The following is a 21199-nucleotide window of genomic DNA, read 5'->3' as shown; positions in this document are numbered from 1 at the left end:
TATTCATTTATTCAAACATTTAATACCAAGGACTTTATTACGTTTTTTACTGTTCATTTAATTTTTTATTTATTTAAATATTCTATGAACAGTATTTGTTTTAGTGTTAATATCAGTTTTATACAGAGGGCTGTATTTTTGACTTTCATATCAGTTTTATTTCTTTAAATATTTTATATCATTCTTTACTTTTAATCTTAATTTCATGTTATTTTTACAAATGATTCTAAATAGAAGGTATTTTTTCCTATAGATGTATTTTATTCATGTTTACTGATTTAAGTATTTGTAGTATTCTTCATCTGTTTTATTTAACTCATCAGTAAACACAGGACACAAATCAACACGTCTTCATCTGAACATGAACCATTTTATTTCAACATTTGATCATAATATTCACAGGTCAACATATTTAACTGGAGACTTTATTTACAGTCGACACCGAGGCGTGACGTCAGCGTTTCAGAGCTGATGGAGGGTGAGGATGAGGAGGGTGAGGGGGTGAGGTCAGGGTCTGACAGGACAAAGCTGGTCTCTCTTCTCTCTTCATTCAGACTGAGCTGCGTTCACAGTCACTAGCTGGTGTCATTCTGCAGCGTTCACCATGACGTCACGCTGCAGAGCTGAAGGTCGACCTTTGACCTCTGACTCAGAGCCAGGGTCATCTGGGACCTCTTTCACTCCAACATGAGAACAACTCCACTCTTCAGTTACTTTAAATCTCAGATGTTTTTAACATGAAGGACAGTTTAATCTGTGACGTTGCCTCTGAACTGAAGAGTTTAAATAAATTACTGTCGTGAAAGAAACGAGGCCTGAATGAAAAACTATAAAAACATTTTATTAAGAACTGGTGAAGTCTGTCCACAGGTCGTAGTCCATCTAAAATAAAGTGCGAGTGAGAGGTCGTCTGGAGAGGAGGTCAGCCCTCAGGGGTCGGGGCCCTCAGGGGTCGGGGCCCTCAGGGGTCGCTGAGCAGAGGGGCCGCCAGGTTCTTGAGGGTCGAGGACTTGAGCTGAGGGATGAGGCTGATCTTCATCAGCTTGCTGCTGGAGTACTTGTTCCTGACGGCCTGCAGAGACAAGACGGGACGTTAGAGTCGGTCCGAGGACACAAGTCCTCGTCTCACGTCGTTCAGAGACTCACCAGGAACTTGGTCTTCCCCTCGTTCAGCATCACCTGGTTCTTGGCCATGTGCTGCATGATGGGCGTCAGGTGGGCCTGGCTGTAGGTGGAGTAGTGCTGCTGAGTGGGCGACTGACGGGACAGAGAGAGAGAGAGACATCAGTTAAAGAGACGTCCTGAAGCAGCAAAGAGACGTCAATGAACCCCGAGTCAAACTGACCCAGGGCAGAGCGTCCAGCAGCAGCTGGGACAGACACAGGGCGGCGGCGGCGATCTCTGAGGGCCGATAGTGAACCATGTTGTAGTCGAGGAGGGTCAGCTCCATCAGGTACTTGGCCAGAGTGTGTCTCTCTACGTCAGCCTGAAACACCAACACACACGTTACAAGACGAGTCGTTTAAAGGGCCGGCGTCTGATTTAACAGCTTCTCTAAGAGTCGCCTCATTAAAGCGAGCGTCTACGTCGTGACTCCTCCTTCACTCACGTTGGCCACCTTGGAAGCCCGCCGGAGGAAGTGCAGCGGGAGAGGACGTCCCAGCTGGAAGTTGAGTTTCCTCAGCAGCAGCTGCTCCATCTCCAGGATCTGAGACTTGGTGAAGGCGTTGTCGGTGATGTAGGCGAAGTCTCCGACCTCCGGGGCAAACATCTCCTCGTACTTACAGGCCACCAGCATCGAGGTGACGCCCACCAGCTGCAGCTTCCTCCTGGACACCGGCTGGACCTGGAGCACAGGAAGAATTAAAGGAGGGACGGAAGGAGGGGACGGCGAGACGGAGTCAGACCCTACTGACCTGGAGGAAGCGGTCCAGGACGGCCACGGTGAGGAACAGAGTCTCCTGCAGCAGCTGGAACCTGGAGTGGACCTGGACCAGCCAGTCCACCAGGAGCGCCCGCATCCTCTCGTTGATCTCGTAGCCCTGCATGTAGTCGGCTCGGACGGCCTGCTGCACCTGAGGAGGAGGAGGAGACGCTGTGATGAGACGACCAGAGAGGGGGAGGACGAGGACGAGCTGGGGGACGAGGACGACGTTACCTCCAGGACGTGAAGATAGTTGTAGATATCTTTGACGTATTGAGAGCAGAGCTGAGGCAGGTCAGCGTCCTGCTCGTCCACGTCCTGAACGCTGAGGAGCGCCTCAGAGAAAGCCTGGCACAGCTCCTCCTCCTCCTCTTCCTCCTTCATGGACACGTCGACCTCCGGAACCGGAGCTCGGACCTGGACCACAGGAGCCACAGGAGCCAAGACCGGCATCACGGCTGGTTTGGGTCTGGAGACACAGGACGGTTTGACGGCTGCTGCTGCTGCTTTGGTCGGTCCAGGTCGCTGAGGAAGGAGTCGGACACGAGAGGGTTCGGGGTCAGAGCTCAGGAGCGCCACCATGTGGAGGAGGGAGGAGCTTCAGTGGAGCTAATGAAGCTAATGAAGCTAAAACTAAAGAGCAGCAGCCTGGACGCAACCTTTAGCTTCATCACGTGACTCCAAAGAAAGAAAATGTTATTAAGAAACGAGACGAGATAAAAAGCTTTAATGAAACGAACAGACCTCGAGGCTACCTGGAGCCTTTAGCTTCATCACGTGACCCCCTGAGGAGCCCACCTGCTCCGCCATCTTGTTACCTTAGCATTAGCCTGGTGGAAGTTGCTGATCTCTCCCAGAGCGGCTCTCCTCGGTGCCGCTGCGGTGCTTTTACTCTTCTTCAGCGGGTTCTCTCCGGCGGGAAGCAGCTGGAACAGAGACCGGAGATAGAAGCGTGAAACGCGGCGGAGAAGCTGGAGACAGACCCCCCCAACGAGCTGGGCTAGTGTTAGCATGCTGGCTAGCCGCCGAAGCTAACAGCAGCCGCTCCACAAACAGCTAAAGCGAACTAAAGTGCTGACTCACCGCGGCGCGGACTTCCACAGACGACATGTTAACGGCGGCGACAGCGAGATAAAAACGTAAAGACAGCGCGCGGTGGTTGGTTTGATACACGAAGCGGCGCCGGTTACCGACAAGTTACCGTGAACACTGCAGGTAAACACGGAGACGAGCTGCTTTCAAATAGCGCAGCACGAAACCTGATTGGATGCCGTTGAATGATGGGCGCTGCTGATTGGCTGATGAGTCCGGGTCAAAGGTTAAACTCTGGTATTTAAATAAACAGAAACGGAGTCGTTACCAAAACAGAGAAAAAATAAATTATTTAACACGATTATTATCTTATAAAATTATTTTAGAAAAAGTAGAATATTTTTATATTCTAGAATATATTTATTCCTTTTACTTTTAGATTTAGATTTACCACAATTTTCAAATTTTAAAAAAATTATCTCATTTAAAATCCTAATTATATAAAAACACAAATTCTCTAAACAGGTTTAAATAAAGTTTTCTCAAGACACAAATTCCTTTTATTTACTGTTTCCTCCTTGTTTAATCCTGATTATAACAAGTAAGAAGTGAATTATTGTAATAAAATACACCAAGTTTAGGTTTTATATTCCTTTATTTTTCACTTCATTTTATTTATTTTTTTGTATTTTAGATATTTTATTATTTGTAGTTTTTGTCTAGCTTGTAGTTGCCGTCTGGACTTGTCAATAAAAAGTCATGCAGTACTTAAAGGATGGTCATAATGTTATGGCTGATTGTCCTGACATGTCTCATGTGGACTGATGACCATCTTCTTCCTCTTCCTCCTACCTGGACTCACCTGAGCAGACTCACCTAGTAGAGTCAGTAAATCCTTCATGACGACTTTAACTGGATTAAAATCGACCAAGAGGGAAAATAAAAGAAGGAACGAAGCCCCAGAAGAGTCACAAAGAAACTTTATATAGTCTTCAAGTATTCAAAACTGTTAAATAAGTACAAGATGTGTTCACATGATTTACATATTGGACAATATATGCACTGCCCACTTTTAATTCTCTTTACATGTTTCCCCGCTACCCACGCAACACGCTAACATGTCCGCACACTATTCACATTTGTGTTTTTGTTTTTTCTCTTTTTGAATCAACTGGAAATCGTGACAAAGAGCACACAGACGCTACACCTGGAAGAGTCTACAGCGAGGGGATGGAGGCCGGACCGGGACCGGGCTAGACCGGGCCGGGCTGGACCGGACCGGGTCAGAACACTGATTAGCTGCTGGTGATGTGAACAGTGCTAGAAACACAAGAAAACAGGCGCTAACGTTCAGTCTCAGTTGATCCCTTGGTCTGTTCCTTCCACACCAGTAAAATAATCTACAGGAGGACTGGGGCCGAGGGCCGGGGGCCGGGGGCCGGGGGCCGAGGACTGGGGGCTGAGGGCCCGGGGGCCGGGGGCCGGGGGCCGAGGAGGGCCAGGGGCCGAGGGCCGAGGGCCGAGGAGGGCCAGGGGCCGGGGGCCGGGGGCCGAGGGCCGAGGAGGGCCAGGGGCCAAGCAGAAGCAAATGGTCGAGTTTGGTCTAAATGTGTCCGGACGCTCTTTAAGGCACCTAACGCTGTCGGAAAGTTTATGTGCTCCTGGAAAGAACAAAATAAAAACTAGTGACGTTAATGCTGCCTCCACACGGACATGGTACACAGAAAATCAACGAGACGGGAGGAAATAAAAGTAGCACCACAGAAGAAGAAGAAGGAGTACATGATTCTACAGAACATCTCAGAGCGTGAAACCTTCCTCCTCAGACCCCCCCACGTCCCTTCAGTCCACAAACCTGATGAGAAAATGATTGAGCCAGTCTCTCTGTACATTAGATTTAGTAAGAGCCGTTAGAGCAGCCGTTAAACCTCCGACCTCCTCGTGTGCCATGTTCTCACCGGAGAACACAACGCTGTGCTTTTACTTCTGTCAGAGAACGAGGCTCAGCTCAGAGCAGCAGAGTGTTGAACATGAAATCATCTGAATCAGCTAAAGAAACTCACTGCAGCTCGTTGATTCATGGCCAGAAAACATCTGTTCAAATGTCCTGAACTAAAGAACGTGAAGAACGTCTGGTGGTTTCCTGCTTTAACGAACAGAGGAACATCAGAGGAACATCAGAGGAACATCAGAGGAACATCAGAGTCCTCAGTTCTTCTCCAGAATGTTCTTCTTGTTTAAAGGAAACATGAAGAACATTAGAACCACTATGAGACAAAACACTGAGTTCTCATTTGTTTACCAGACTTATGACAAAAAGTCTCAAAGTCAAACTTGTTCACATCGTGTAGTTTTTAGTCTTTTTAAAGTGAATTCATGAACATCTGATCTGAATCAATCTAAACCAGTGTTTTCATTAACGACATAAACGTCCTGATTCAGGAAGTTTTTAGAAAACGTTTCAGGTTCTAAATCTTTTAGACTATTTTAAATTTATAACTTTACACGTGTTCATTAAAATGAGAAACAACAACAACAACAGATAAAGACATGAGGAGCTGTAGAGTTTCAGTTAAATCAGGACGATTTTACAAATGTTTTCAGGTTGTGAATCATTCTCTCCATTTTTTATTCATTATTCTTCATCCTGACAAACAGCTCTGTGGGTTTTCTAGATAATTCAGGACATTTTAAACATTTTCAGGTTATAAACCTCATTTTTTTAATAAAACAGACGTATGTGTGAAGAACTAAAGAATAATTCAGGGAAACTCTAGGTTGATTTTTACTCAACTCAGAAAAAATAAATAAAAGTCTGAATGTCAGGACGAAGAGACTTTTTAGACTTTTTCTAGTTTAGTTTTTGGAGTTTTATGACTTTTGTTCAGAATTCTGAGAAAAAGAAAAAAGTCAAAAGTCTGAAGTGAACTGCAGCGAGTTTCAGGAGAGTTTTATAAAACCTTATCAGGATGTAAATCTCATTTTTAACATTCCTCTTTGACAGATGCCCGAACTCTTCTCCTTTTTCATTTAATAAAGGACGTTCATAAAATTGAACGTTTTGTAAATCTGAGAAATTCTGAGAGAAAAGTCTCGAAAGTCTCAGAAGTGACTGAAAATAAAGTGAGAGCGCTACTGAGGAGCTGCAGTGTGTTTGGGTTGTAAATCTATTTTTCATGATCCCAAACATTTTATCTGTAAAAAAAACAAAAACAACAAAAAACAAAAACCTTTAAAATGAGGCTTAATGAACTGATCTGTACATGATTAATTATACAGGACGTAATGCTGAGAGTGAAGCTGCTGCGTTAGTGAGAACATGGCACCGACCCACCGACCGACCGACGGACGCTGCTGCTCGTCGCCTCCAGACCGAACTCTCCACACAAAAAGATACGAGACAAAAATCAAAGGTTGGATAAAAACCTGCCCGTGAGACAGAGGGGACATACTGTACACTTTCTACAATATCCATGTCCATCATGAAGAGAACAAGTGCATTCACTGACAGGAAGAGTTCAGCCTGAAACAAACTCGGTTTAACGTCACTGATTAAAGGAGGTTTGTTTCAGGCCGACAGCGCCCTCTACCACCGCTCATCCAGATTCTTATTTTCTCTTTTTTAAATTACTTCTTTTACATCAACACAACAGCTGATTAGTGGGTGGTGTTTATTTACAGGGGAAGGTCCACAGCTTATGCATTGAGCCTCAGAGACTGATCCTCTCTCCTCCTGGAGGAGATATCGATGTCTATGGAGTCTTTACCCACGATGAGTCGCAACCGCTTCGCCGGAGGAAGTGGAATGAAGTCGTCCTCAAAGTCGTTGTCGAAGTAGTCGTCGTCGTCGTCATCGTCGTCCTCGTCGTCCTCCTCCTCCTCCCCTTCCTCGTCCTCGTCCTCGTCCGACGACGGGTCCGCCACGACCTTCTGGCTCCGGTGTCCGCCGTTCCGGGCCTCCAGACTCGGACCCATGTCGCCGTTGTAGGACATCTGGTTGTTCTGGGACGTCCTCCGAGCGTCGTCCTCCCTCTTCAGCTGGATCTTCAGCTTGGTGGCGTTGCCGTGGACGACGGGAGCGAAGCCGTTGTTCAGCTTGGCGATGTAGGAGCTGCCTTTGTCCTTGTCGTGGTCCTTGCTGAACTTGATGCTGATTTTGCTGGAGGAGGCCGAGTTAACGGCGGCGGTGGCGGGGGGGAGGTTGGAGGAGCCGACGGGGTCGTTGGGGTCGTTGGTTTTGCTGCTGCTGCTGTCCCTCCGCCGGCGGAGCGTCAGTTTGGGGATGCCCGTGTTGTTCTCCAGGATCAGCTGAGCGTCGTATCTCGTGATGCGACGCTTCTTCTTCCCCTTGTCCTGCGACCGGCAGACGCTCTTACCCTTGTCCCGCCGCAGGGACTTGCTGCCGTTGGCGACGCCGTTATAGTCCCGGTGTCGGTCGGCGAAGCTCAGCAGCACGTTGCCGCAGTCCGAGAAGCCGGGGGCGTGTCCGAACGACTCGCCGCACGAGTCCTCGCATTTAATCGTCCGCTCGGTCCTGAGCCGCGCCGGCCGTTTCCGCCGGGTGCGAGAGCTCCTCCGGGCGTAGCCGGCGTCCAACGGGGGCGGCGGCTCCAGGTCGACCCCGTGGTGGAGGTACTCCTCCATGTCCGCCGGCTCCGTCTTAATGACCACCCCCCCAGGGACAGGGCTCAGGCCGTCCATGGCGCTGGGCTCCAGCTTAACGCCGGCGGCCGTTTCCTGGGTTTTTACCAGCGTCCTTGTGGACCTGCGAGTTCTGTACGCCGAACACTGGCCGCCCTCGCCGCCCTCGCCGCTCTGCACAGCTGCTAGATTTCCGTTTTCCTTGGCGGCGTGCCGGGTCAGGCAGCCCCGCTGGCCCAGCGGCGGCGGCGGCGACTGCACCGGTTCCAGTCCGTCCTTCTCCTTCTTCACCGTGACGCCTTTACACAGCGACACCTTCGAGTCCCTGAGGCCCAGCTGACAAGTCTCTCCTTTGGCTGACGCCTTGGGCTGCTCCGCCTCCGCCGCCCTCCTCCGACTCCGCAACTGGACTTTACTTAGTGAAGGCTTGGATTGGGATTTCAGTCTCTTTGGTACCCTGTTATTGTTTACACGACCTTGTTTGGAACATGAGGTAGAAAGGGCTCTGGACAAAGTCTGTCTGGTTTGAGTCCTGTTTTTATACTTCAGGCCAGATGACGACGATGATGATGATCTTTTTCTGGCAGCTGGAGAGAAAACAGAAAACAATTAAACGATTCCAGAGAACAATCATCAATAAATGGAATTAGGGACGTCCTGATCGCTATCAGGCTCCAGACACGTCTGATCTCTAGTAGTTAGTTATTCTAGGTCCAACATAAACCAAACTATGTCCCTGTAACTTCTTCTTCTTCATTGGCTAGCGTCAAAGCGCCCAAAAATCAAAGAAGAAGAACTAAACCGTGCTGTACTCTGGAAAATGAAAACTAAAGTAGAACCAGAAGAAGAACCACGTTAACTCAGATGGTCTCATTTATTGGACTGAATCTACAGGACATTTCTGATCAGATCTGCTACTGGACCTAATAACCTGACCAGGACATCCCAGACTGTGACTGAGCCAGACTCTTACACTGATGTGTTTTTGGCATTTCCTGAGAGTCTACGTCGGTGTGGGAGCCCACAGAATGACTGTCTGAGCTCCGGTTTCCCTCGCCGAGCTTCTTCAGCCGATTGAGACGTTTGTCCGTCTCCCTCAACCCGTACTTGCTGTTGATCACCGGCACTTCCACTGGCAGCCCAGCTTTGGATTTGAAAGCACCAGTACCTCGTCTGCAGGAGGAGACGGAGAATCAAAAACATCAGGACTGGATTTGGTTTCACTCAGACGGAACATGACATTTAAAGATTGCGTCCGTCATCCCAGACAAAGATCTATTAATGACACTTGATAATCATCCAACTAATCTTGATAAAAGTCTTAAGTGGAGTAAAAGCGGCTCAGATGCTGAACTAACGAGACCGACGTGGTTCTGGGGAGGAAAGTTTATCTGGAGTCTCTCTGAACTGAGAGACTCCAGAACAACTTTCCCTCCTCTGTTCCCTAAACTGTTTTGCAGATAGATGACCTTCTACCAGACTAGACACTGAGTTGTGTTGTGTTGTGTCTCGTTACCTTTCACATGTGTAACATTCACAATATTCATTGTTTTCCCCAAAGAACCCGTCTCCATAGTAACAGGAGATCTCCTCTCCCGGTTCGATGTCCCTCAAAACCTTCACACAGGCCGTGTCCCGTCCCGTCGACACAAACTGAACCAACAAAGAAATGAACGTAGTCATCATCATCATCATCATCATCATCATCATCTTCATTTAAAAACAAACCGATCCCAGAACATCTTTAAAAATCTGTCCCACCTTGCAGTTTGGTCGACAATCTAAAAAAAAGAGGAAAGAACAAATATTAAAGGAGGGTCCAGATGTTCCACGTGTGACTGATGACTAGTATTTAACCAGACTAACTAATACCGTGATTGATGAAGGCCGCCGGCCCGAGCCACAGCTGAGCACAGTTCTTCCGGGTCGAGTACATGACGCTGAAGTCGTTCTCTCCGTGGCGGAGCAGCATGTTCTCCTCGCTCTCCGAGAGCTCGGCGATGCATCCCACCAGGTACTCGATCTTATCGTTTCTCTTCCTGGAACAAACCAACGGGAAAGATTATCTAACTAAAACATTCAGTTACATGTTACTGACCTCTGACCTTTTACAGACACATGTTTAAACAGTGGACAGCAGAGTGGAGGATGGATTAGCATTTAGCATTTAGCTAGAATTATCCATAATAGTTCCTGGAATGAGTCCACATCCAAACTAACACAGTGAACCATTGAAGCTGAAAGCCTCATTGTTTAAGAAGTGTTGTCCTCTGGAGACGACGACTAAATCAAAGATGGCCGCCGACATTAACCCCGGTCCTCACCATTCCTTCGTCGCCACGATCTTGGCTCCGTTCTGCTCTGATGAGTAACGGTTACAGGGAAGAATCTCAAAGCCGCTGTCCGTGGCGAACATCCTCAGATAAACAAACACCTGTAGGATGAAACCAGAGGGTTAGTGGTCTCTGATTGGACGCCTGGTCGTCATGGCAGCAGGTAAATCTGTGCTCACATGCTGCTTGAAGAGTTTCTCCTGAGCCTTGGTCTTGTGGAGAAACAGGTTTCTGGACCAGTCCCCAGACGTCAGCGCTCTGAAAGCCTTCTCCAAGTTGTCGTGTTTCTTGAAGCGCTCGATGACGTCCTTCAGCTCCTCCTGTCGTCCCTTGATTGGTCGAAACCTGGAAACGGGGAAAATGTGAGAAGCTCTGATACAACATTCATGAACCTCTCCTAGATTCATCAACGTTTCCTTCTGTCCTTCCTGTTTTACCTGGTGTTCATCTTGTGAGTCTGAAAGCCCAGGTACGGATCCAGGATGAGGCTGGTGGTCAGGTCGTCGTTCTCACAAAGCTCCTTGGCGGTCATTCCTGAGGAGGGAACGTATCGCCGCTCAGCCTCCAGCGTGGCTGCATTAAACCCTGATAGAACCACACACAGACCGACGTTAGAACCAAACACAGACCGACGTTAGAACCACACACAGACTGAGCATCAGAACCACACACAGACCGACGTTAGAACCAAACACAGACCGACGTTAGAACCACACACAGACCGACGTTAGAACCACACACAGACCGACGTTAGAACCACACACAGACCGACGTTAGAACCACACACAGACCGACGTTAGAACCACACACAGACCGACGTTAGAACCACACACAGACCGACGTTAGAACCAAACACAGACCGACGTTAGAACCACACACAGACCGACGTTAGAACCACACACAGACCGACGTTAGAACCAAACTCAGACTGAACATCAGAACCAAACACAGACCGTCGTTAGAACCAAACACAGACCGACGTTAGAACCACACACAGACTAATGTTAGAACCACACACAGACCGACGTTAGAACCAAACACAGACCGACGTTAGAACCAAACACAGACCGACGTTAGAACCACACACAGACTGAGCATCAGAACCAAACACAGACTGAGCATCAGAACCAAACACAGACTAAGCGCTAGAACCAAACACAGACTAAGCGCTAGAACCAAACCCAGACTAAGCGTTAGAACCACACCCAGACTAAGCGTTAGAACCAAACCCAGACTAAGCGTTAGAACCACACCCAGACTAAGCGCTAGAACCAAACTCACTGCGGCTACATCTCCGGTTCCTGGCGTGGCTCTTGTTGTGGCGCAGCGACGCCCTCTGAGGATGCTGCTGCTCGCTGGTCAACTTGTTTCCGTGTCGTCTGCCATTTAATACCATGTTCTTGGATTCGCCCAGCCACTTCATGCCCACAAGCCCCCTGGTCCAGTTGCATTTAGTCTCCGAGATGAGGAAACACTCTTGAGTGGGGAAGACTGGGGTCTGTAGTCTGAAACCTGGAGGAAGAGCAGAAAGATTAAATGGTTTGACGGTTTAATGCTTTTACCTAAAGGTGAGTCTGCTCCAGCAAAGATCTGCCGGTCCAATCAGATCGTGTGGGCGGGGCTTAATGTTGTGACAGACACAAACCTTATAACTTTCCTTCCTTCCTGTCTTCTATCCTTCCTTCCACCTTGCTTGCTTCCTTCCCTCCTTCCACCTGGCTGCCATCCTTCCTTTTTTCTACCTTGTCTTTCTTCGTTTCCTCCTTCCTTCCTTCCTTCCTTTCTTCCTGTCTTCTATCCTTCCTTCCACCTAGCCTTTCTTCTTTATCCTCCTTCCTTTCTCCTTCCTCTCTTCCCTCCTTCCTTCTTTTTATTGTTTTAGATAACACATGATGACACAATAATCTGGTTTGCAGCAGAATTAGAAACTTTTCTAACAGTTAAAAAAACTTTTGCTAAGTTGGTTGTGATCTCAGCTGAACTCCTGCTGATACAAATATGTGAGTCCAGCTAAATCATAAAGCAGAGTTCATATATCACACCATCTCAAAGTGGGAAATATAAATAACTAATGAACCATATTAATGATGAACTACATATAACTGATGAATTATCAAAAACAAACAAGGCAACTGGACGAGCTGTGTCTCTAGAGGAGTTTGTGTCTTTAACCAGGAACATCTTTAGGTCGATCCATCTGAAACCAAACCTAAACTCCCCGGCAGTCGTTCAGAACTGAAGACTTGGAGCTGGACTCTTTGACCACAGTGTCACAGAGGAGGACGTTAGCAAACATGAAGACCATCCTGGACCACTCCTCCCACCCGCTCCGCTCCACAACACACCGTCCAGTCTGGGAAGAACCTTCAGCAACAGACTCATTCAAACCTGAAGCACCTCACAACGCCACAGGAGGTCGTTCCTGCCCACGGCCATCAAACTCTACAACTCCACCCGCTCTAAACATTTCACACTCTGTTATTATCTAATATAACCATCCTCTGCTAACTCTAAATACTTACTTTTAATGCATCTTACATTTGTATATGGTTGTTTTACTCTAGTTGTATTTTACTCCAGCTCCACACAACTGTCACTTTAAGGGAACAACTGCAACAAAACTATTTCATTGAAGGATTAATAAAGTATTCTGATTAATTCTGCTTGAATTAAACGTCTTTAGAGCTTGTTTCTGCTTGTTCTATGTTTTAAACCATCACAGACACGTCCATGAATCAGGAGAACAATCAGCTTCCCAACACCTTGGACCAGTCCTGAGTTCTACCGGGAGCCAGGTACCGATCAGTCCCTGGTCTAAACCGACCACCTGCAGCTGCTGAGCCGCATCAGGTGAACGAACAGGTGTTGTTTACATCTGAATCTGCAGCACAGGCTCAAGGTATGAGCGTTTAAACCGAGCCTGCAGCGCCGCCCAGTGGTAACCCCGAGTATGACAGCGGCTTACTGTCAACTTAGTGCATCAGCCACACGTACAAATATAAAGTACTAACATGTGGATTAATTATAACACAACAATCTGAACCGTGTTTTAACTCGGTAGCTAACGTTAGCCGCAGTAAAAGCGCAGCGTCTCGCGGTGTTCGGGAGGAAACCCGGAAGGCCACACCGACACCTGAGGAGGCCGAGGCTGGACCACAGTCACCAGTGCAGCTCGTATTGTTTGCTAACAACTGCCTCCTCTCCTCCGCCACCCGTTCACTCCCGTTAGCATGGAGCTAAGCGGCGACGTCCGGCCCCGGTTAGCTTGCAGCAAACACCGGCTCCGGGCGGAGACGATACCGAGCAACCGAACAAGAGCCAGAAACATTTAGAGCCGATCACACCTCAACACAAAGACCCAGACTGAGCTTCACGGGGACGGTGTTGTTAGATGATGGTGGCATTTAAACATCACACTATAACACATTAACTCCACACCATCAACCCATGTATCCATGTAGCATCCAGGTCATAAACGTTCACATGATAAATCCAAACACCGTCCATTTAAATGCGACTCTATGTGCTTTTAAGAAAATAAACCTTCTTTAACATTAACGTACTTTCCAGGTTGTGTCAACTAGCTAGCAGCCAAAGCCAGCTAGCATCAAACTTCACTTTAGCATGCTGCTAAGTTAGCTTCACCGTCAGCTAGTACGGCTAATACAAAAAGAAAACACAGTGCAGTTACACATTAATCCCGTCAACGACTCACTGCTGACTCGATCATCATGAAACATTCGACACACATGTACCAGAGTAGACGCTAGCTATGCTACCTACCAGCTAACCACTGGAGCACAGCAGCTAGCGCTAGCATGCACTGCGCTAGCTTGGGTTGTTTGATGTGGAAGCCATTAGCTAGCTTATCGGGCTAAATCTCAGGTTCCCAAACGAATTAAAAGTTAATTTGTTTGCTCCAGATCCCGCAGATACGATCAGCTGTAGCCATCAGAGCACGATAATAACAAATAGCCCGGTGTGGGTGGTGTTATTTATCATGACGGCTAGCAGGTAAATAGCAAGCTGAAGGGATTTCACGCGTTGGTCGGTTAAATGTCCCGAGTCGACAACACAAACACAACAAACACAAGTAATACTCACAAAGGTTATTTTCTACAACAGTCACGAAACAAAGCCGCGCTCCTCAAACTAATCCAAATTTGGCACGACACCCTAAACGAAAATATCACAGGAAACACATTTTTTTTTTTAGAAATTAACATTAAAATTCAAGATGGCGGCCTAGCACAGGCGAGAGGGAGAGAAAGGCGCATCACAGCCATCCAAGAGAAAATAGTCCCAACGACTGCGCTGCCGTTCTCCTCCGTCGGGGCCGAAACGGGAAACAACTCCTCGGGATTTACTCGGAAACTTTAACAGGAGATTATTTTTTTAAAAACGGTCGACTTTTCGTAGATATCTTTACTAAGAATAATAATAAAAAAAATCGCTTTCTTAGTTTGTGTCAGTAGTTGTCGGATGTACACAAAAGTAGTGCTGCATAAACAAACCTCTTTACGCTTCCTAAAGAATCCAGCGGTGGAGGGAAGACCCGGTCCACGGAGACCCGCAGCAGAACCAGAACCCCTCTGTACACAGTACACACACGGATATACACACACAGATATACACACACAGATATACACACAGTACACACTCCGATATACACACAGTACACACACACAGCTATACACACAGATATACACACACAGATACACACACAGTACACATTCAGATATACACACAGTACACACACACAAATATTCACACAAAGATATACACACACAACACACACACACTCAGATACACACAAAGATATACACACTATACACATAAAACACACACAAACACACTAAATACGCTCCCAAAACATACAGGCAAAACAGACACACTCATAAAACATACAACTCCTTATTTACTTATTAATTATTAATTAATTTATTTCCTCTATAAAATACTAACTTGTTTAACACAACAGTCGTAGCTTGCTTCCTGTTGTCAGGTTCATTTTGCACGTTAGACGTCAGACTGCATTTTATTGTGCACGTACCTGTACTATGTACAATGATCTTAATCTAATAATAAATAAAAACATAATAATATCCTCGAAATAAATGACAAATGAATTTATGTAAAACTAATTTAAAAGAAAGAAAGTAAACAAATAAAGTTCTTCACGATCCATTTACTGTCTGTTGTAAGACTATCAACATCAAAGGTTTGGTGTTTGAATGTACAGTGATGAGTTATTATTATTACTGTCTCTAAAATAACTACCATCATAAATAAATCAGATCTTAACATGTGAGAGTCTTTCCATCTGGTTCCAACATCTGGATCATGTCTCCAAGTCAACCAGCAGCTGTTGATGGTTCTGATCCAGCGGTAGGTAGACTAACTAGTCTTTCTAAAAGCTAATATAATATAATCTAACTGAGCAGAAAAGCCTCATACTATCTGACAGATGTTTCTGGTCGTATCTAATGGATTTTTATTATCACTATTATCACTGTAACATCACTTCCTGTCTGTTGGTTAAATGTTTAAAGAGGTTTACAAGCTCAGCATAACAACCTTTACAACCTCAGAGTGGTTATATAAATTAATAATAGTACAACTATGGATTATATCTATACGCCACTATCTCACCCAGCAATGATAAAAAGGTATTTTTATTTTATTAAAGGTGTTATTATTATTTAATAGTTTGTAATTTCTTTGGAAAATGATTGATGCACATCGATGACTCATCCTATACTCAGGGGCGTTAAAAAGTTTGCGTCCAAAGAAAACCCTTTCAAGTCCCCACTAGCAGTGACGTAAAAAAAAAACATATGTGGGTGGAGCCTGCTTTGGAGGTGACCAATCAGAACAGACTGGGCTCTTTTTTAAAAAAAATAAAAATAAATTAGTTAATTAAATTTCCTTTGTTACTGTAATTTATTATGTTTCAGCTATTTTAATGTTATTTATTCAAAAAATGATTTTAAATGTAATCATGCATAGTTCTAACTTGAATATTTTTATTATTATTATTATTATTATTATTATTATTATATAAAAATGATTAATGAATTAAGTGCCAATGAATCAGCTGTTTAGATAGTTATTAGTTTTTATCCCTTTCATCCCTGATGTATGAATAAAGTATAAAGTATTTTCAATGAATTAGTTCCTTATGTAACTCTCAGGGGCCAAGTCTTGACATCTAAATATTTCACTAAATAAATAAATAAATAAGATCTGATGTGAAATATTCAGCTGAAAATAAGTTAACTAAGTTCAGAAGTTCAGTTAAAATGATGAAGTAAATGAATGTGAATGAAGTGTTGTACATGTGGATGTGTAGCAGTAAAGAAGCAACGACTGTTGCAGCAACACAGATGAAACCGAGGAAACTTGGTCGTCCTGGAGCGCTGCCCAGAAACAGCCAGCGAGGTCTGGCCCCGGTGGGCGTGGAGGTTTCATGGCTGGCTCTGCAGAGTGGTTTGAGCGTGTGGGCAGCACAGTAGTGAGGAAACCAGCTGCCATGGAAACCACCTAAATACCTTTCACCCTCAACAAAACCCGACCTTCTCCACCCTGACTGGAACCAAGCTGGAAGTCGGCCCGGCCAGGAACACTGCACACAAACGGTCCGGTCATCACGTTACTGGAGAGCAGCATTTCAAACCAGTGCTTTACACACAGCAGAAGATAATCTACTGTGTTTGAACAGGAAGAATCAAAACAGCTGATCACTTTAGAAAAACATTCATTAGAAACAGAGTTATTTATAAAAGTGTTGTTTGGTTTGATGACATTCAAATAAAGTTTCACTGAAGCACTTCATGAATAATGACAGTAACAATAAGAAGGACAAGAGGAAGAAGAAGAAGTCATTTAATCATTTAGAACAATAAGAAAAAGAAGAAGACATTCTCTTTAGCTAACCAAGACATTATATCATTATTTGTATTTATTCATTTATTCTAAACTACAAATGTAATAGTAACTACACAACACTACAACAACCAGTAAAATATGTCAATTTATTTATTTATTTATTGTTGTTAAAAACACAAAACATCTGAAGAAACGAATGAAATGTTACATAATTAATCAATTAATTTAATTTCTATTTTTCTACTATTATTATTATTATTATTATTATTATTTTCTTATATTATTTTTCTATTATTATTATTATTATTATTATTATTATTATTATTTTCTTATATTATTTTTCTATTATTATTATTATTATTATTATTATTATTATTATTTTCTTATATTATTTTTCTATTATTATTATTATTATTATTATTATTATTATTTTCTTATATTATTTTTCTATTATTATTATTATTATTATTATTATTATTATTATTTTCTTATATTATTTTTCTATTATTATTTATTATTATTATTATTATTATTATTATTATTTTCTTATATTATTTTTCTATTATTATTATTATTATTTTTTTTTTTCTTATATTATGTTTTTATTATTATTATTATTTTCTTATATTATTTTTCTATTATTATTTATTGTTATTATTATTATTATTATTTTCTTATATTATTTTTCTATTATTATTATTATTATTATTATTATTATTATTTTCTTATATTATTTTTCTACTATTATTATTATTATTATTATTATTATTATTATTTTCTTATATTACTATTCTATTATTATTATATATATATATTTTTTTTTCTGTCCGGATATACGTCACGCAAACGGTCGAGGTCGAGGTTCATCAGTGACGTAGTACGGCTCGTGGTGATTGGAAGCTTCGCGGGAAAACATCCCACAACAAATCGGGTCTGATGGACGCCACGCGAGCGACTCGTTCGGAGTTTGAAGTTTAATCAAATAAATAAAAAAAAAAAACAGAATCTGTCGGATAAAGACCAACGTCATCTTAACCTGCGGAGACACGTGAACACAACAACACCTGAGCTGCACGAGCTGAAACCTTAGCTTGCTGCAGTGAGTAGCTCCACGCTAACACCATTGTGAAAGGGTGCTAATCTGTTAGCTTAGCACTAGCCTGGGGATTACGGGACAGGCAGCGGATAAACTGCGCGGAGGAACCGGAGCGGGTCTGAGGAAATGGCGGAGCGGCCAGAAGACCTGAACCTTCCCAACGCGGTCATCACCCGCATCATCAAGGAGGCGGTGAGTCCGAGCAGCGGGGCCGGTTAGCTTAGCATGTGCTAGCCACAGAGCTAAGCATCGACTTTTTTGAAAAGTTAACGAAGCCTTACGGTTAAAAGAACCAAGAAGATATTTAAAATGACTCTGAATGTGGCTCTGGAACCCACGGAGACTTTTCTAACCATCGGCATTTAAAGATATCGTCTCCTCTGAGTGATTAATTAATAATTCAAAGTTTTCTACTCAAGCTCCGCTACGAGTTTAAATCAAAACAAAGATGGCGTCTGGACAGGAACTGGTTAAAACCAATGATCGATGATATTCATTGATGAGCTGTCTGATCAGTTCACTTATTATTTATATTATATGATAAATTAATCAAACAACTTATTATTATTAAAGTATTTTTAAAGTAACATTAAGATTTTGTGTCTTCAAGACTCCATGAATTCCCATGACTTTAAATGTATAAAGTCACAAAATTAATCTTTAACATTGTTTATCTGCTTGAGTAAAAATAGAAAATAAACACAGGTGAAAGAAATACAACATGTTAACAGAAGAGAAAAAGATTCTTTTATAAATTTATATCGAGCTTCAACATATTGAATATGTAACTCAGCTTATTTTATTTACAACATTTTCCAGGATAAAAATGAGATTTAAGTGTCAACTCACTGTAGTAGAACAGTTCAGAAGTTGAATGAGAATCTTACATGTTTTTCTTATTTAGGACACAGACACCGTCTTAATCAGCCGTTTCACTTATTATTTTATTTGAGAGTAAATCAAGTTTCTCAGGTTGAAGTTGTTTTTAATCCTCAGAGCTGTTAAATGTGTGAGAGTTGATTTAACACCATCACTTCATCGTTTAACACGTCTACGTAGAAAAGCTGCCAGAGTCAGTTATGTAAGAGTTTCTATGATTCATGAAGTGGATCAGTGTGTTTCTAGTGCTGGAAAGGAATCTCAGGTGTGTGGATGATTAATGTGTTCACACAGACGCCACTCTGATCACTTCTGTTACTGAAACAGGACTAAATCATTCTCCATTTCCTGAGGAGCTGATGAAACACATTACAGATTTATTTAACCTCTTATTGGACCGCACACTGAACAAAGGTTTAATGAAACGCTTCAGACCGACCCTGTGACCAGAGAGATAATAAAAAGCTTCTTTTCTATTTGCTGCTTTCAGATCTCATTTCTCTCTAACTCTGCCGTCACAGTTTATTCCAACGAAGGATTTTCTTATTTTCATTCTTTAAGTTCAAACAGAAAGAGGCTGAGATATTTCTGTTTTTATCGTTGTGAATGTCGCGTCCTGTTGAAGAAGCTCTGAGATAACTCCTCCGCACCGTTTGGTTTTAACAGCTCCCAGATGGGGTGAACGTGTCAAAGGAAGCGAGGAGAGCCATCTCCCAGGCGGCCAGCGTCTTTGTGTTGTACGCAACGTCCTGGTAAGAAGGAAATAAATGTAAACCACTAAGTGAACAGGTTCAGTTGTTCAGGAACGCCTGCGTCAGTTTAAAGTCTTCCTCTTCTCTCTCTCGTCTCTCGTCGTCAGCGCCAATAACTTCGCCATGAAGGCCAAAAGGAAGACGCTGAACGCTGGAGACGTGCTGGCCGCCATGGAGGAGATGGAGTTTGAACGTTTCCTGGAGCCGCTCAGAGAAGCTCTGGAAGGTGAGGATGTTTCTGAGAGACCAGAGAGGATGAAGGGTCTGAGCTTCACTGAGCTCTTCATCATGAGTCCAGACTACTGCCACCTGCTGGTAGGATCAGGATCAGGATCTAAAACTAAATCTGTTTCTGTCCAACAGTTTATAAAAAGGGCCAGAAGGGCAAGAAGGAGGTTTCTGAGCAGAGACGCAAAGACAAAGAGAAGAAAGTCGACTCTGAGAACGACAAGAGCCGAGAGGAGGAGGAGGAAGAGGAGGACGAGGAGGAGGAGCAGCAGCGCATGGAGGAGGAGAACCAAGCCGAGAACGAAGCGGAGGAGGAGGAGGAGGAGGTGGAGAACTGAGGAGGAGCAGCCGCCCCTGAAGGCATCGCCTCGTCTTCCAGCCCCGACAGCAACGAAGCACATCTTCATCCTGAACGTGACCAATCAGAGCGACCGATACTTCCTGGTCAACCCGAGACAGGAAACTGAACTAAACGGATCCAGGCTTCAGTCGGGACCTCTACGCATGAAACCGGATCGGTTCCGTTCAGACTGGACCGGAGCAGTCTGGTCTCTGAGGCGTTCGCTAAACTCGTTTCTTTTCTGCTGAAAACATTTGTACTTTTGTAGAACGTGTAAATGTCCAGACAAGATTTCAATAAATAATTTTGTATGAAAAATCAAACTGGGTTCAGATCACGCTTTAACATCATGGGCCGTTACCATGGAGACCAGATGAGTGTTTACATGAGAACATCACAGGAGGAGAGTGGATAAATTAAAGGATCGTCCTACATGACGACCAGGACTGTCTGGTTCTGAGCCTCAAACATTTATCATGAATAGGACTGGATCTGGATGTCAGGTTCTTTGGACCCATTTTAAGGTCGTCCTCCAGTCTCTGGTTCTGGTTTAATGTTCTACTAAATATCATCTAAGGTTCCTGAAGCATCACCTGATTAAAATCCTGCCTCGTTCATTAAATCTTTGTTCACTTCAGAATAAAAACATTTATAGAGCTTCATGTTAAACATCTCATCAGCAGAAACAGCCTCTATCCTATGACATGGTGAAGTCAGTTAGCCACACCCCCAGAGCTATGACATCACTAGAGACCAGGAAGTCAACTCACATCTTCCCTTTATAAATGCTAACTCTACACAGAGCTAACATAGCTAGCTAAAGTTTAACTTTACAGCATAACTCCTCATTTAGCTTCCACACAGACATAAGCTTGGTTACACGTCGTCATGGCAACTGTCTAGTTTATGACCTATACTGCACTGAGCCACCAGGGGGAGCTCCACAGCGTCCACTGGTTCTAGACTGAAGAACCAACTATAGAAACCTGGAGCTGACATCTGATCCTGAAACAATCTGGAGAACTGGAGCAGAACTGAATTTATAAATGAGTCCAACACTCAGATATATAAAAGACAACAAGCTGC

The 21199-nt window shown here is 44.0% G+C and overlaps 3 protein-coding genes across 3 annotated transcripts; 1 reads left to right on the top strand and 2 right to left on the bottom strand.

The window, feature by feature from the left end:
* Positions 1 to 342: 342 nt before the first annotated feature.
* ccnb2 (cyclin B2) lies at positions 343 to 3111 on the bottom strand. Its single transcript, XM_084541108.1, has 8 exons — positions 3008 to 3111; positions 2743 to 2850; positions 2159 to 2449; positions 1917 to 2075; positions 1610 to 1846; positions 1346 to 1486; positions 1147 to 1257; positions 343 to 1072 (listed from the first exon to the last, which is right to left on the bottom strand). Exons 1-8 carry the CDS (start codon positions 3032 to 3034, stop codon positions 962 to 964), a joined length of 1185 nt encoding a protein of 394 aa, XP_084397234.1. The 5' UTR covers positions 3035 to 3111; the 3' UTR covers positions 343 to 961.
* A 3472-nt stretch (positions 3112 to 6583) lies between these two features.
* On the bottom strand, positions 6584 to 14024 carry kmt5b (lysine methyltransferase 5B). Its single transcript, XM_084541093.1, has 10 exons — positions 13714 to 14024; positions 11212 to 11442; positions 10368 to 10515; positions 10110 to 10275; positions 9922 to 10031; positions 9470 to 9636; positions 9359 to 9378; positions 9114 to 9250; positions 8571 to 8770; positions 6584 to 8184 (listed from the first exon to the last, which is right to left on the bottom strand). The coding sequence occupies exons 1-10, from the start codon at positions 13748 to 13750 to the stop codon at positions 6653 to 6655; spliced, it is 2748 nt and encodes a 915-aa protein (XP_084397219.1). The 5' UTR covers positions 13751 to 14024; the 3' UTR covers positions 6584 to 6652.
* A 3693-nt stretch (positions 14025 to 17717) lies between these two features.
* Positions 17718 to 20441, top strand: pole3 (polymerase (DNA directed), epsilon 3 (p17 subunit)). Its single transcript, XM_084541118.1, has 4 exons — positions 17718 to 18106; positions 19460 to 19545; positions 19653 to 19771; positions 19909 to 20441. The coding sequence occupies exons 1-4, from the start codon at positions 18041 to 18043 to the stop codon at positions 20109 to 20111; spliced, it is 474 nt and encodes a 157-aa protein (XP_084397244.1). The 5' UTR covers positions 17718 to 18040; the 3' UTR covers positions 20112 to 20441.
* The last annotated feature ends 758 nt before the right edge of the window (positions 20442 to 21199 follow it).

Source organism: Chelon labrosus (assembly GCF_963514085.1).
Source record: "Chelon labrosus genome assembly, chromosome: 3".
Lineage (NCBI taxonomy): Eukaryota > Metazoa > Chordata > Actinopteri > Mugiliformes > Mugilidae > Chelon > Chelon labrosus.
Note: the sequence above shows the minus strand (reverse complement) of the source record. Positions and strands in the feature narration are given on the sequence as shown.

Bases quoted from the DNA above. Each gene is read 5' to 3' on its own strand.
- ccnb2 (XM_084541108.1), bottom strand. From the start codon at position 3,034: ATGTCGTCTGTGGAAGTCCGCGCCGCG. The intron at 1,258-1,345 runs GTCAGTTTGACT...CTGTCCCGTCAG, and splicing joins TGCTGGACGCTCTGCCCTGG to TCGCCCACTCAGCAGCACTA. The intron at 1,073-1,146 runs GTGAGTCTCTGA...TTGTCTCTGCAG, and splicing joins AGGGGAAGACCAAGTTCCTG to GCCGTCAGGAACAAGTACTC.
- kmt5b (XM_084541093.1), bottom strand. From the start codon at position 13,750: ATGCTAGCGCTAGCTGCTGTGCTCCAGTGGTTAGCTG. The intron at 10,516-11,211 runs GTGAGTTTGGTT...TGGTTCTATCAG, and splicing joins GAACCGGAGATGTAGCCGCA to GGTTTAATGCAGCCACGCTG. The intron at 9,251-9,358 runs GTGGGACAGATT...TTGTTGGTTCAG, and splicing joins ATTGTCGACCAAACTGCAAG to TTTGTGTCGACGGGACGGGA.
- pole3 (XM_084541118.1), top strand. From the start codon at position 18,041: ATGGCGGAGCGGCCAGAAGACCTGAACCTTCCCAACGCGGTCATCACC. The intron at 18,107-19,459 runs GTGAGTCCGAGC...TGGTTTTAACAG, and splicing joins CCCGCATCATCAAGGAGGCG to CTCCCAGATGGGGTGAACGT. The intron at 19,772-19,908 runs GTGAGGATGTTT...TCTGTCCAACAG, and splicing joins GCTCAGAGAAGCTCTGGAAG to TTTATAAAAAGGGCCAGAAG.